Source organism: Phalaenopsis equestris, unplaced genomic scaffold (genome assembly GCF_001263595.1).
Source record: "Phalaenopsis equestris unplaced genomic scaffold, ASM126359v1 Scaffold218557, whole genome shotgun sequence".
NCBI classification, from domain to species: Eukaryota; Viridiplantae; Streptophyta; class Magnoliopsida; order Asparagales; family Orchidaceae; genus Phalaenopsis; species Phalaenopsis equestris.
The window spans coordinates 103,186-120,079 of record NW_018236993.1 but is presented as its reverse complement, the minus strand read 5'-3'; the positions used below and the strand labels follow the sequence as shown (position 1 = coordinate 120,079).

Below are 16,894 nucleotides of genomic sequence, written 5' to 3'. Positions count from 1 at the left end.
GCAAACATCAAATTACGGCCTTATAAACTACCAAACCAATCCATCAAAACCAGATAACAGTTTTCGAATGGAGACAACACAGCACTCCCAAAACAGGCTCTCGGGTAAGAGCCGAGACCAACAAAAATCAAAAGAAATTAAGCCATTTCTCGGGTCGGAACGAAAGCCAGCAAAACCACCTCTCGGGTAGGGGCCAAAGGCAAGCAAAGCAAGCTACCAAAACTCTCGAGTAAAGACAAGTATACGAAATCAATCATGGGCTCTCGAGTAGGAGCTAAAACAAGCAAACCAAGCTCCCAAGTCAAGCCAAGACCGAGCCACGAATACAAAACATTTCCATACCCTCAGGACATAAAAAAAAAAAATAGAACTACCATATGTTTTACACAAGAATAGCTATGGAGTTCTTCTAAATCAACATAAATTCCTTCACCATATGTATATTTAAGCCAAAACACCCGTAGGATGCCAAAACGAGCCCGACAGGGGCCAAAATCGAGCTCAACAAGGACCAAAACCAAGTCCAACAATATTAAGATCCAGGCTTCTATAAAAATTAAAGTTCTAGCCATTTCAAGTCAAAACTGAGCCTCCAAACCAAGCCAAAACCGAGCCAAGTGAAGGTTAGAAACCAAGCTGCAACTAAGACCTCCAATACTAAGCCACAATGAAAGTTAGAGCAATATCCTTATGCCTTTAAAACCTCTTAAAATAGAATTACCACATGCTCGTAAAGTGAATATCTTGAAATACATGAAAGTAAAGTAAATTAGCATGCTGAATATCTCAAAATACAACAAGTAAGCAAGGCACTGAGGAAGGGGAGGGGAGAAGGAAATATATATCTTCTAGCCTTTAAATGTCATTCCCATATAACGAATGTATAAATAATGAGTAAGAACATATTTAGGAATGAGGCAAGCAATAATCTCCCTATTCTAGCATGCTTGCAAGAGGAGTAAAATTGTTCTAAAGCCATGCTTTAATTATCCAAATCGCTGCCAACATAAATATGATACGATAAACGGAAAACATGTCATATCTCCACCACTTTAAGCAAATATCCAAGTCCAATTCCTAACACATGCTTACATTTCCATTTCTAAATGCTTGAGTACCAAGTATTTCAAAGAAAATATAAGTGTAATATCATATAAGCATGTTGTACTATTCACTTAACCGAGCAAGAGGAGGCTCGACCGCGAGAAAAACCGCAAGTAAGCAAGGCACTGAGGAAGGGGAGGAGAAGAGAAGGTACCTTCTTTTTGCAAATGTAAAACACTGCAACACAAGAAATAACTTCAAAGAGATGCTCTCACAGAAAATCTCCCTCCTAAACTCCTCTCACAGCCAAAATCTCTCTCTCCTCTCCTTAGAAAACTTTTCAACAATCACAAAACCCAAAAGAAAACTCTGTTTATAGGCAGAGAAGAGAGAGGAAGAGAAAGAAGATCACCCAACCCACACACGATACTCAAATCGGGCCAAAAAAAAGAAAAGGACGCATTTTCTGCTCACAGAAGGCGAAACAATCGAAACATCCAGGACCAAGTGGCGAGCATAGTGGCAAGTAGGGAAGCATCGGGAAGAAGAGAAAATTCTTAATCGAGTGTACTAGGGAGCAAGCTCCTCAGAGTCAAACTACCAAGAAAAGGAAAACCGCAGCTCGGGGAGACTGGTGCAGCTTCGGGAAGGAGGGTCGCGGGCAACTCCGGTTGGGCAGTAAGGGTCGGAGAAGGGCAATCACTTAGAGGTCAACTTTCTCTCGCGTGGAGGAGAGGGAGCTCGGTCGGCTCGAGACCGAGAACGGGAAGAGAGTCCGGGTGCGTGAGTTTAGGGATTTAGGGCTTAAAGAGGAAATGAATGATTCAGTTATATATATATATATATATATTAAATCATATGCGATTTATTCATGTGCGGTGTCGTAACAAAATGAGTGTCCTCCCTAAGTAAAATTGACGTTCCAGACGCGCCGGTGAAGTTCTTTTTGTCATTATGCGATTTATTCACGTGCGGTGTCATAACAACATGAGTGTCCTCCCTAGGCAAAATCGACGTTCCGGACTCGCCGGTGAAGTCCGTTTTGTCATCCGGGGTCGCTCGGACGACGTCGTCGACAATCGGGTCAGAGACGCGTCAAAATTCAAATGTCACAAAGTTTCAACTAACTCGCGATCGATCGTCTCAAAACGTTTATTCGAGTCTTCGACAGATAACGGTGCAAGCGATGCGAATTGTGGCGATAGGACATGTCGACTTCGAATTGCGAAACTTTGTGCGCGGGAGTGCGAATTGTGCCGAAGACCACCCCAAGGCTTAAAAGGTCCTATAGGAATCCTATTTGGGTTTCCTGATGTTGGTTTCATCCTTCTAAGTGCTAGAAGTCGATATCACACACGTGAAACCACAAAAGAGTACAGAAGTGGATTGAATTTCTAAAACGAGGTGGGTCCCATTTCTAAGGTTCTAAGATAGTCAAAGGGAGATCCCTAAGGCTAGATCCTAAACCTTAAGAGGAAGACTAGACCTCGCTAAAAATGAGGTCAACAGGTCACAAAAAACTGTAGAGAATGACCTCTCTTTTTCTTTCCAAATCACATTCCTTCCATTTTCTCGCTCTCCCTAGCGCTTCCTTCGCCTTGTTTGCAAAGCCCACGCGTGTTTTCCTCTTGTTCTAAACCCCTCACTGAACCTGAATTCTTTGCTTCTCCATTTCCTTGTCGTTGTAAAAAATACCCTAGCCTTTCGTAGCTCTGACGGAAGTCACATCCTTCTCTACCTAGACTGAGATCCTCACACACGAGCCCTAGCCTACCCGTAATTCCTCGCTACTCTTCTTGCGCAAAACCGTCCTAGTTTTTTCTTTCCAGTCCCGCACTTGCCTCCAATCTAAAATATTAATCGTCACTTTACGGTTTTCCTCAGATCGAACAACCCCAACCTCTCTCCTCCAATTCCAAACTTGAAACCTAATAGATGAAATTCCTTATGCATTGCTACAGGCCTAATCGTAGAGTGACTATCCCATTTCCTCACTGACGTTTTAAGCCCAACCTGAACACCTAGCTCAAAACCTTTTTTTACTAGACCCAAAATCAGATCAGAAAATTATATTTTTATTTTCATTTTGTCATTTTAAAACTGTCACCGCTGTCGATTTTGCTGATTTCACATGTAAAGTTATAAATGAGGAGGGGAGAAATTCTTAAAATACTCGTGTTATGAAATTTAAATACCTGTTGAGGGAATTAAGCACCGTTCAGGAAAAATTATATACTCATTTTGGAAAACCTTTTTTAATAGTAGGAAAATTTAAGTTTGTCCAGAGAAATCTGATTACTTGTCCAAGGAATTAATTATTGTTTATGAAAATTTAAGTATTTATGGGGGAAATATATGTTTTTGTTTGACTTTTTGCAGGTAAATTAAAAGTCCGCCGTGTCTTATAGATTGTGGGCTAAAATACATTTTGCTTCGCTACCATATTGTCTTATGACAATGACAAGTGCTTGGCATTCTCTCCAGTGCCTCGTAACCGGGGTAGATACGAAGAGGTTGCTGAAATTTTGGGTGACTTGGGCTTGCGGATAACTTAAAATTTTGGATTATTTAAACTATTATTTAAACTTATTAAAATGGCTAAAATTTTTTTGAACTAAAGTATTTGAAAGAAGGCTACGAAAATTTGGAAAATAACTCAAATTTAGGCTCTTTGGTTTGAAAATAATTCAAAATTTCACTTCTAGGTTTGAAAAATGATTTAAAATTCGGCTTTTAAAATAGAAATTAATTCAAACTTAGGCTAGCTCTTAGGCCTAAAAATATGATTTAAATTTGAACTTTTGAAGTTGGAAAGTATTTCAAATTTAGCCTTTTATGTTTGATGAAGGATTCAAACATGGACTTTTTAAATTTGTAAAATAACTTAGTTTTTAATCATTTGGATTTTATTAAAAATTGAGTATAATATGGAATATTTGTACTTGCAAAATGATTTAATATATTTGGGGCTAACCTTAAAGACAAATGCATCTTTTTAAGTACTCCCCAAGGACTTAATACTTCTATTCACCACTGAATTCGCAATATAACATGCTGGCGAATAAAATGCGATTCTTAAAAGCCCAACATAGAACTTAATTTAACCCATGATTAGGGGAGTCAATTCAGGTTAGTTGGTCATGTTCGGGTCCGACTCGAAAATGACCCGACCCGAATAGAGTTATCACGAACTCGACTCAAATAATAAATGTTCGAAAATTAAGATCCAAACCCGACCCAAACTCAAGTTTATCCGCTACCGACCCGAGCTTTCATGCATATTCCGGTCATGTTTGGGTTTTCAGGTTAAACCTGAACTCGACCCGACCCAAATAATAAACGGGTAGAATTCTCTGACCCAAACCTGACCTAAAACATATGTGTCAACCCTAACCTGAATTTTTCGAATAAAGTTTGAGTCGTGCTGGCGTGTCGGTTCAATTTTTTACACCCCTACCCATGATCATAATATTTTTGCAAATATTTCATTCTTTGAATGATTTCATAGTGTATATAAACCTCGTGGATGTTCTCAAGTTAAATGCAATATTTTGGAATTTGTGCCAGTGCTTTTTAGATTTATATGACCAATAAGTTGAATATTCTCGAGTTATAAATATTTTAAGATTCTTATAAAAATGAGCCAACTATGCATAAATTCAAAATATTGCATGTGCCTCTTGATACAAATTTCACATCAAATTCATAATTTAAAGATCATGCAATCCTTTAAAGTTTATACCATTTTTACACATGCTGTCTTTAAATCGAATTTAAAATGCTTTCTTGTGCTCGAACTAAAATGTTTCAACAAACAGTCTGAGATTACTGTGCAACCTACTTAAAATTAACTTTTAAAATCCACATGTGCTCCACCAAATTGGCAAATGTTTATATACTTCAATGGATTAAGAATGTTGCGCGGATTAGGGTTAAATTTTCATTCAAATTGTTCTTGCTTTGATAGGCATGTAAAATTCTTTTAAGAAAATTTATGATTATTTTAAAGTTAATACCCCTCATATTTAAAAAAAACAAATTCAAGATAATCAAATTATGCATGCTTTCAATCGGGTTGTCTTATCTATTAGGCAGGGTTGTAAGTTCCACTTGACTGATTTTATTCTCTCCCTTTTAAGAATTGGAGTGGACGAGTTTAGTAATTGCAATAATCAGATAACTTATAATTCAATTTAAAGTGCCTAGTTGTGATCTGATTAAATTTTTAAATGTTTCGACAAACAGTCTGATAATATTGTGTATCCACATGTGTTCTAGAAAATTGGCAAATGTTTGAATTTCAATGGTCTGAGAATGTTGTACGGGATAGGGTTAAATGTTTATTCAACTAGTTTTTCCTCTGATAGGCGTGTAAATTTTTTTCAGAAAATCTATGATTATTTTAAAGTAAATACCCCTCGTATTTTAAAAAATCAAATTTATGATAATCAAATCATGCATGCTTTCAATCAGCTTGTCTTTTCCATAAGCAGGGTTGTAAATCCAACTCCATTAGTCCTATTTTATTTCTTTTAAAGACTGGAGTTGATGTGTCTTTAGTTTCTCAATTAGTCCTAATAACTTCAATAATATGCAAAACCCAAATATAAAAATTGGCAATTTCCAATCACCTTGTTTGATCCTACTTTTAAAGACTGGAGTTGATAAAATTGATATTTTTAGGCATTTCAGTGTCAAATTTCACTATAAATTTTAAGCATAAGTATTTCAAATATCCAAATCCACGATGACGGCCGAGTTGATAAAAGATTTCAACTGGATGTGTCCATTTTTAAAATTATGTTTCATCAAATATTTAAATAAATCTAACTATTATAATTATTTAACCCGATCCTTTATATGCAAGATAGAGCTGAAAATATTCACTTACAATCACGTGAATCTTAAACTCAATTCTTTACTAGTAAGATGTAAAGTTGACATGGTGTAAACCAATAATTCTTTTTCCCAATGATGGCCATGAAGACTGAAAATTTTAATCGGGGGGTTAATTTTTAAAACTAAATAAAAAATTTCAAAGCAAACAAATCAAAATTCTAAGTTAAAATTAAGCACTTAAAAAACTTTAAACAAATTTCATCCACCTTCCACAACAATTTATCTGAGAATAAATTTTTGACCGATTTCAACTCATAAAGAACTAATGTCACATTGAGTGTATCAATATATTCACTCAAAACAATTTCATGCCAGTTGGGACGTGACACGAGTTCTCCGTCTGTGTGATTTTACCTAATGGATTCACAAAAAATAGCAGTTAAGACAAGATTCATCCGACTAGGTGATATGCCATTTATTGTCTGTATGATCCCCAATGACTTTTACCATTTGAGTTGTGAATCATAATGATACAATTGATTGACACAAAATCTTCTATTAGCTAAAATCGTCTTAATTTAACATCTTAGACAAACATTCACCCCAAATTTATAAGGGTTTCTTGGATAACACAATCTGTTGTTGTTGACAAGGATCATTCAATCAGGCTGGGTCGAGCACTTTCTTCGACCTAAGTAGATTGGGGGCCATGATGACTTGGGATGTTGGAACAATCAGTTCTTGATTGGGTTTGTCATTATATTCCCATTCGTTTTAAGCTCAAGGTGTTAATTCTTATTACCTAAAATCTAAGTCCATAGTTACTATATGCAGAATATTCAGTGTTTAATAAATCACATAACATAAAATCTAAGCATAAAATCTAAGTCCATTGTTACTATATGCTTAATATTTAGTGTTTAATAAATCACATAACATAAAATCTAAGTTCGTTGTTATTATATGTTGACTATTCAATTTTTAATGACTAGCCTTAATCAAAAGTGCGCTCTTACTATTATGAGGGATAATTAACCATAGGGGTTTGTGCCTATGTGAAACCTCAACCCTAGATAAAAAACCTATATTAAAATGTCATCACAAAATGATGGCGAAATTTCTGGGCAGTATTTTATCCACAATTCAATTTGCCAACAAAGCTCTCAACGAGAGTCCGGGGCCGAATTTTCGGAGCTTACAAATGTTTACTCAGTTGATTAAGTAAATATGTGAAGGACTCCAGTTTGCTCTTGCTATTCTCCAATTGATTTAAGAGGCTTGGTGAGTTTTCTCATCAATGCAAGGTCTCGATGAGATTCCACCTCAGTTTTGTGATCTCGCTATTTTTATCCTCACTGTTCTTTTCTCTCTCCCCCTCTCTCCCCCTCTCTCTCACAGACACACCCCACCCACCTTTGTTTGCCCCTTTGTGAATCTCTCTCTTGGCATTGCTGACCATCTGTCTTAGCTAGGCTTTTTGCCACTTATATAACCATTTATTTCAGGCTAATTTAAGGTTCTCTATTGGTCTTTAGTTTTAGATGATTATGCTCTCTCACACTCTCTCTGTCCTCTCTCCTTCCCGCCCTCTCGCTATCGACATGGCATTGCTTACCAATTACTTCTTATTAAAATTACTAGCATTTCTTTTCCATGTTAGTTTTGTGTAGGCTATTTCTTTTGTTCTGGATGATTTTACATTCAAGTTCTGGTTATTTTTTTACTTGGTCACAGTACTGCATCCAAAAGTGAGTTGTGGTTTGAAATATTATCCAATAACTGTCATTTATGCTGTTCTCCTTTTGTTTTCTCTTTAAAGGTTTCACTACTTATTTGAGTGGTTATCTATTTATAGTACATTTCTTCTACATGCCTTTTCAGGCTTTAGGAGCTCGAGGCTTGAAAGTCGGTGGCACACTTCAGCAGCGTGCAGAGAGGCTTTTTCTCACAAAGGTCTTCATTTTCAAAGCTGATTTCTTTTTTATTTTTCTAAGTTCTTTAAGAAATTCATAGTTAAATGTTTCTGTTGACTTTCATGCTATTATTTATTGAACTGATGGTTTATGAGAAATTATCTTAATGGTTATATTCATCTATAATGTTTCTGAGAAATTCTTGTCCTTCTGCAGCAAACGCCTTTGGATCAACTTGACAAAAAACATTTTGCCAAAGGCTTCCGCACCTCACATCAAAATGGTGGATCTACTGTTCTACAGCAGAATTCACAAAAAGAAATTGCTTTGCTCGAAGCTAAATTGCAGCGCATGTGTGAATTTGTAATGGAGGTATGCTTCTTACTTAGTTTGCAAGGTTATAATGAATAATGACAGAGATGGAAAGCATAGCTTTAGCATATTTGTCTTTATGGATACTCCTGAAGGTTATGTAATATCTGTGTAATCCTGTCATTGACAACTACATATTTTATCAAAATACTCTGAATATCTTTGGCCTCATCACAGCTGCTTTTTTTTAAAAAATAATTTTTGGAATAATGTTTCTGTAATCCTCATGTTCTCAACTATTTTTTCATTTTCTACCACATGAATCTTACAAAGTAGTTTCAGCACTTACAAACATACCCAAGAGAAGCAATTTTTTTCTTCATCTGTTGTATGCTTAATTTTTAAAGCTAATGGCTGTTTGTCATCTTTGGAATTTTGTATCTCTAAATCTGCATGTTGACAACTTTTTTTTATTGATTTTGTGGCTTGAACCAAATCTAGTAGTTTTATCACTAAAATTTATTCCTAATACCTAAGTTAAGTGCTGAAGCTTGATTAGGCGCAGATGCCAAATTTGAACCCAAGATCACCTGGATGGGGCCAAAAACCTCTTCCAATGAAATAAATAAATACTTATATTAAGGTTTTTAAAGGTGCACTTCTAAAGAGATGCATGGATTTGAGGTGTAACACTTTTCTAGACTTTGAGGCACTCTCGTTGTGCTAACCATGTCCCTCGAAGTGCTCCATGAGATGAAGTGGACATTTCATGCACATTTTAATTTTGACCACAATATAATGCTGTTATTAATGGACTTGAGCGTAGGCAGATGATGTGTGACATGGTACTAAGATGTGGGAGACTTGAAACTCTACTGGATGAAGTATCTCATCATGAAAAGGTGAGCAACCTTAAAAGGAAGGAGGATCTTATCATGAAAAGGTGAGCAACCATAGAAGGAAGGAGGATCCATGATACAGAGTTAACACCCAAACCACAATTGGAAAAGCAAATGTTATTATTGGAAGCCAATAAACAGTTACAACAACACACTTAAAAGGGAAATCACAACAACACGACACACAAAATTTTGAAATAACAACACACTCAAACTAAGGTGGATCTTGTGGTGGTGGTAGTGATCAACGAATGTTTGGAGAGATGGTAGCAAGGGTATAGTTGGGCTAGGCAACGAAGGAACAATGGCTCGAGCTGGAGGTGGTTGTGGGCGGAGGGAAAAATGCGTGGGGAAAGTGTTGGAACGACAGCTAGGCTGAAGGGATGCAGTTCAGGTAGTTGAAACAACAGTGAACAACTGTTAACATTGGAGAGGATGGCTGGACCGAAGTTGGATGGCAGGGAGGGCTCTAAGAAATTCTAGCTGCATTGTTTTTTGGTGAAGATTACAAGCGACAATGAACTGGATGAAGGGGAAGCAATGTAGGAAGGCACAAGGAAGGGTAGAATAGGATAAATATCACATCGGCTGCGAGATAGAACCATAACACCATTTAATCCTTAGAGGACAATCATCACCTTGAAACAAGATTTAGCCAGAGCACCACTTGTCCTTAGATACAACACTAGAAGGGATAAAGCGAGATGTCGACTGTTGTCCTAAATAGAAACATTGCAAAACTCCCTTCCAAATCCTAATACAACACATATATATGAAATAACTTTAAATAAATAAAGGATTAAAGATAACATACTGAAAATTGGAAAGAAATTAAAAGGGGAGCTGCTCGATTAATTCAGAGCTATTCGTGTGCATCTCCCACGTTTGGGTCACAGGAGTATCACATGTAGGACATGATCCTGCCTTTGCTTTGGATGTCTCGCGTCAGTGCGGGAAAGAAGTTCACGTCAGTCTCTCTGGGTTGGGCGAGCTTCGACCTCATTCGCCGAAGTTTGTCTTCTCGTAATATGACATCTTGTCGACCATATTGAGGGTGGCTTAAATGTTATAATCTCTTGGTAAGTTATTACGTTAATCGTTATCATATCAATGCAAATCTTGATAGAATAAGTATTTGTCTTTTTTTGGCCCAACTTAAACTGGAGCTGCATATCGACATAGATTTTCATAAAATAACTCTCTATGTAATTTGCAACTTTCACTCATGCTCGACTGGATGTATCTGATAAATATGCATGGAAGGAGGAATCAACCATGGGATGATGTATATGGCAGACTGAACAACTCTCACTAGCATCTACTCAAGAGAGACCTCCTCTTCTTCTCTGGTAGGACTTAGATCTTATTGAAAAATTTTCTTCCTCTCCATCCTCTGAAGATAATTTTCATCTCCTGCCTTATCATATGCCCGATGTACACAACTTGATAGATTTTAACATCCAACAGACTCCATATAATTTTCTAGAGATGGCTCACCAAAGCCTCATCTTCGACATGTCAGATCTCCCTTAGCAGGGGCAACTTAAGACGTATGTTATATATATCTGAAAATTCTAAAACCCTCTTTTTAATGGTTGCCTTGTGTCTGGTATCGACTCCTCAAACTAATGGTCCTTTTGGACATCTAATGCTAGTCATGTTGATGCTTTTTTCAATGCTTGACAAAATGTAATTTGAAGCACCACAACCTCTTATACTGCCCGAGTGCTCATTAACTCGAAGTCACTACCTTTTAGAACAACTACTGTTAGCTAAGCTGGAATCTCTCCTAGTTCAACTAGAATCGATGGTGTCTCTTGTTGGCTGAAAGTTGAGAATCTTCCCTGAAGTCTTTATCTTCTCACAAATCATTATTTTTTTCTTCAGCTCTTCGATAACTGAAAGAGATCATTCTCCTTATTGTGCAGATTTAATATGCACAAATCTGTGACACTTAAAACACTTCATGGCTGGGATGAATTTGAGAATGCTTATTGGTTTCACCTGTTCTCCAATTTTAATCAGTTTCTCCTTAGTTAGGGTTAACTTGGATGTTCCTCTTGGTATATTCTGGCTGTAAAATCCTAAGATTGAACTTTGTTTGTAAGATGTGGTGATTGCCCGGTGATTTAGTCTCTCTGTTTTTGAAGCTCAGGTCTGAACATTCGGTTTGTAGTGAGTTGGTAGGTATTGACGTTGCATCTTCTGTTTCATCTTGGACTTGGTAGTGATACTGTCTTTTTCCTCATGCCGGCATAGGTGTTTCAAATTTTTCCACCAAAGTAATTCACTCTTTTTTAGCTTGTTGGCGGTCAGTTTCACCATTACGTTCAATGGAACTTCCTGGTACTTAAGAAAATATTTTGAGGTCTGAAGCCATTCGATGAACTCGTTTGGCTCCAGGTGGGGTCAAAATGTGACAAATTCATCATTATTTCAAATTCTTGCTTCTCAATTATGTCAAAATTTTTGGGATATAGGTCCTTCATCTTTAGAATCCATATGGTGGAAGAAATTCATTCCATCTCTTCGATCTAGAAAATCACCGTTGCAGCTACGGGTGACCCTTTTGGTTTGTCTTCTCGAAGGCGGCAAACCTCTATTGCAGTTGGAGGATTTCCCGTTACAAATACTGCATAGAAGCTTTCTAGACCTCTCTTTGAGAATTTCTCATAAACGAAATCGTGACTTTTCCTTCCGTTCCGGTCTTCGGAAATTATCTCTTCAATTGCATAATTAGGGTTTTGGGTGTAGTTAGGGGTGATGTAGGGTGTAAGGATGGTTTGAACGAAAAGGAAGGGTCAAATTTTTCCTTGTTGTGGAGATGAAGATAAGTTTGGGTATTTGATGAATGCTGGAAATTCTAGGATAGGACTAGGTTTAGGCTAGCTCTGATACCAAATGATAATTGAGTTAACCTAAACCACAATGACAAAAAAAAATATTATTACTAAAATCAATATAAGATTACTTAACAACAAACACAACACAAACACTCGAATTAGGGTGGGTCTTGGTGATAGTGATGGTGATCAACGAGGGTTTGGGGAGACGGTAGCGAAGGAACAACAGTTTGGAGCGATTTTGGGTGGTAGGAACAATGATGGTAGCACAGGGGAAGTGCTGGAACAACAACTAGGCTGCATGGATGCAGTTTAGGTTATCTTGCTTGAGCACCACTTGACACCTGGTGGAGAATCACCTTATTGGCACGAGATATAGTCGAAGCACCACTCGCCCTTGGATATAATTCTAAAAAGGAGAAATTGTAACGACGACTTCTTTTCTGAACTGAAACAGTACAAAGCTCTCTTCCTAAACCTAATACAACACATACATAAGAAATGAATAGAAAGGAAGGATTAAAGGAAACATTTTGAAAATTGGAAAGAAATAAGAAGGGGACTGCTCGGTTTGATTCATCGCCGTTCGCGTGACCCATCTCTTGTGTTTGGGTTGCACACGGAATGTGTTTCTGCCTTTGTTTTTGATGTCCCGCGTCTGTGCTAGAGGGACACTCCCATCAATCCAAAAAGTTGCAAGAAATAAGATATATGCTGTTGTGGCCTGATGTGAGATAGATAGTCTTTGATTCTCATGGTTTGGGTTAGATGGCTTTTGAAGAGAAATATGAATAAGGAGGAGAGAGATTTAGGGAAAAATAATAAATTTTTTGATGTCCCTTTTTATATAATGAAGTACAATTACAATAAAATTTATTGAACTGGTTTGATTCAATTTTAACTTAGAACAAGCTCTAGTTTTTTATGTTCTTTAACTTATAATTATGTGGCATTATAAGCAAACAATGCATGCATGCTTTTTAAACATGTAGTGAGCACTTTAATTAACAAAAAAGCCACTTTCCTTCTCGTTTTATACAATGAAGCAAAAGAGAACCTATGCACTTTACATTATGCTTTAAAATATTAATATGATCATAAATAAATGTGTACGAGATGAAAAAAATTTACTTTTTTCACTTTTTTTAAACAAATGACATTTGATGATTTTAATAATTTTTAGCATTGTTTGATTGTCAATCACAACAACAAGAACTACAACAACAAAGCCTTAATCCCACTATGTTGGGCCGGCTACATGAATCCTTTTTCTCCATTGCGTCCTACTTATTCTAATAAATTAGGATCATTTTTTTCACAATAAGCTCAAGTCTTTTTAGGTTTACCTCTGACTTTTTTAACATAAGTTAAATCTAAACATCTACTTGCCTAATCGGATCATTAGATGGTCGACGTTTAATGCGACCAAACCATCTAAGATGACTCTCTCTAATTTTGTCCATCACGATGTTTAAAGATTTTTATTGTCAATCACGAGCTCTAAAATTTTGCAGTGGATGGCTTTGATTGGGCAGATAATGAAGAGTTTGAATTGTAGAGAATTTTAAACATCTTTAAATCAAATATGTGAGTTTTTGATGACATATTGCATTTATTAGACATTTTTTGTTGATGAAATACATGAGTGAAATGAGATTGCTGCGATGCGTTTTAGATCTACCTAATATTTTTTTTCATAATTGTTGAATGGTTATATTATCATAAAAAATGATGTAACTCGTTTCAAATGTACTTTTTACATTGTAAATCATGATCAGTATTTTGATCACGAGTTTGAAGGTTATATAAAGGATAGGTGGAAGCCAAAATTGAAAGGAAAATGGTTATTATCTATATAAGATGAGAATAAAAATTTTCGACCCAATTAGATTTTAATTTTATGTCCTTATGCTTGATGAATTCCATCCTTTTTCCTTTACATCATTAAAACTAGTGGCATGTGTGCTTTCATGAATTTTAAGATTGTTTTACAAGCAATTAGTACGTCAAAATTTTCTTATTTGATGACTTTGGTTGCATGAGGAGATAATGACATATTCATAGTGTTCAAACATTCAAATGATTCCGAATAAAAATCTGAATTATTTATCATTCCTTGCATTATTGGACGGTTTTGATTTGTCCGAATATACAAGTAAAATTTAACTTTTAACGAAGCTTTTATATTTCATTTGATAATGTATGTGTTTTTTACATGCTTGATGAATTATTAGCATCATTGAAATTGATGTACTTTGATTCATATGTAATTTCAATGTTGCGCACACACCCACCGTTCTATATGTTTGCAACTACGTATATAATATCATCTGTTCTTCTTAAGGACCAAACAACTTCATGACATCTCATACACATTTACACTAAACACCCCCATGCATGGTTGTTTTTGTATATTTCTTTGTTTCTTTATTTGTATACAACGAGCAGATCTATGACCACAATTATTTTTTGCTTTTTAAAATTGTACAATTGATTACATACAAACAACAACAATAAGCCTTTATACCACTAAGTGGGGTCGGTTACATGAATCCTTTTTCTCCATTGCGCCCTATTGAGTGACATATTTTCATTTAATTATAATAAATTAAGATTATTTTTTATACAACATGTCAAAGTCTTTCTAGGTCTACCTCTGCCTTTTTTAACATAAATCGAATCTAAAACATCTACTCTCCTAACTGAATCATCTGATGGTCGACGTTTAATATGATCAAACCATCTAAGATGACTCTCTCTAATTTTGTCTGCCACTAGCTACACCAACCCTATCACGAATATATTCATTTTGCATTTTATCTCTAAGTGTAAAGCCACTCACCCCTAAAGTATTCTCTTTTAAAGGCCAATATTCTACGCCATAGAGCATTGTTGGTCTCACCCCTCTTATAAAATCTTCTATTCTGTCGTAGCGGCACTTTTCTATCACAGAACCAACCAATTTGAATTCTACTAATAGCATCTTTATCTATATCACCATCACTTTGAACAATAGAACCGAGATATCTAAAGCGTTCACACCTTTTTATAATTTGATCACCCATAGTTACAACTCTGTCACTAGAGCTAGTACTACTAAAATTGCATTCTATGTATTCGCATTCTATGTATTCAGTTTTGGTTCTACTCAAACGAAGACCTTTAGACTCCAAAGTAAACCTCCATAATTCAATTATTTCCCGAGCTCTTCTTCTAGACTTATGCAGACCGAGCTCTTCTTCTAGACTTATGTAGAAGAAGAATATCATCAGTGAAAAATATACACCAAGGTACATCCTCCTGTAATTGTCTAGTAAGACCATCCATAACTAAAGCAATAAGATATGGGCTTAAAGACGATCCGTAATGTAATCCAATTGAAATAGGAAAGTATTTGGTCAATCCTTTTTCTATTTGAACACTGGTAACAACTCTAGTATACATATTTTTAATGACTTGACTATTAATTATATCAACACCTTTTTACTCTAGAACTCTCCAAGGAATATCTTTTAGAACCTTATCTTAAGCTCTTTCTAAATCAATAAAAATCATTTGTACATCCTCCTTATTCTTTCTGTACTTCTCCATCAAATCTAAATGTATAGCTTCTATGGTAGATCTGCTGGACATAAATCTAAACTGGTTATGAAAAATCTTTTTAACACGTGTAAACCTATGTTCAATTACTCTCTCCCATAATTTTAAATTATGACACGTCAACTTAATTCTTCTATAATTTGCACACTGTTGTGCATCCCCTGTATTCTTAAAAATGAGGACCAAAATACTCTTCCTGCACTCAAACATCATTTTAATTTTTAAAATAATATTAAGTAGTTTAGTAAGCCAAAAAAGTCTCAAATTTTTTAAATATTTTCACATTTCAATTAGGATATCATTAGGTACTACTGACTTTCCACCCTTAGTTTTCTTTAAATCATTATCAACTTCTTTTTTTACTATGCGACTGTAAAAATAAAATATTTTATTATTATTAACGAAGATCACTAAGATCAATTGTATTTTAAAAAACTTCATTGAAAAGTGCATCAAATTGACTCACCCACCTAAGTTGAATATCTTTTTCTAAGAAAAAATATATTTTGATTTTAATTTTTTACTTGATTTAAATTTTTACATTTCTTTTATCTTTGGTTGATTAGTTTATACATATATTTTTCATCCTATTTAATATGTATTTTATTATAAAGATCACTAAAAATAGAATTTTTAGTCTCACAGATTGCTTTCTTAGACTCAATACAGGTCATTTTGTATTTTTCCTAGTTATTGAAGCTTTTACATTTAAACCAAGTTTTATAACACAACTTTTTGTTTTATCTTTTCTTGTAACCACAAACTATTTTTATTTATAAAAACTTTTTCTTTTGATTCTTTAAGTACATCTTTTTTCACTTGTTTAATAGTGTTTGTTATTTTATCCCACATATAATTTGCTTCTTCATGCGAATCACAAATCTTAAAATATTGAAGTTTACTCGTAAACATAAATTTTAGATGCCTCTCTCTAAATCTATGACAATGATTCATAGTATTTATTTTACAACTCTTCATCTTAAAATCCAAAACTAATAATCGATGTTGAGTACTTAAATTCTCACTTGGAATAACCTTACAATATTTACATTCTTGACGATCTCTTCTTCTCATAGTAGAATAATCAATTTGTGTTTTCTTAGACCCATTTTTATAAGTAATATCTTCAATAAAATATTACCAATAACAAAATCATGCGCTAAAATAAAATTTAACATGACTATACCTTTTTCATTAATCAAACCAAAATCGTAGCCACCAGAAATATTTCTAAAAGTTTTTACTACTCTAGCTACATGTCCATTTAAATCTCCTCCAATAAAAATTCTTTCTTCAAGAGATCATTTATATTAGTTCTTCTAGGTCATTCCTGAATTTTTCTTTAGAACCTATATCTACTAAAGGAGAATAAACATTTATAATATTACAATTCATAGTATGAACAACAATTTTATGGGTTAGAATACTTTCTTTAGTGTTATTA

The 16,894-nt window shown here is 35.1% G+C and overlaps 1 protein-coding gene across 3 annotated transcripts in view; it reads left to right on the top strand.

Moving 5' to 3' along the window:
* Positions 1 to 16,894, top strand: part of LOC110037306 (splicing factor SF3a60 homolog) — a 63,358-nt gene that overhangs the window by 25,391 nt on the left and 21,073 nt on the right. For all 3 annotated transcript variants that reach the window (XM_020741913.1, XM_020741915.1, XM_020741914.1), the window contains 2 exons: positions 7,765 to 7,836; positions 8,013 to 8,168. In XM_020741913.1, coding sequence (XP_020597572.1) covers positions 7,765 to 7,836; positions 8,013 to 8,168 — 228 coding nt within the window. The remainder of the gene's footprint in view (positions 1 to 7,764; positions 7,837 to 8,012; positions 8,169 to 16,894) is intronic.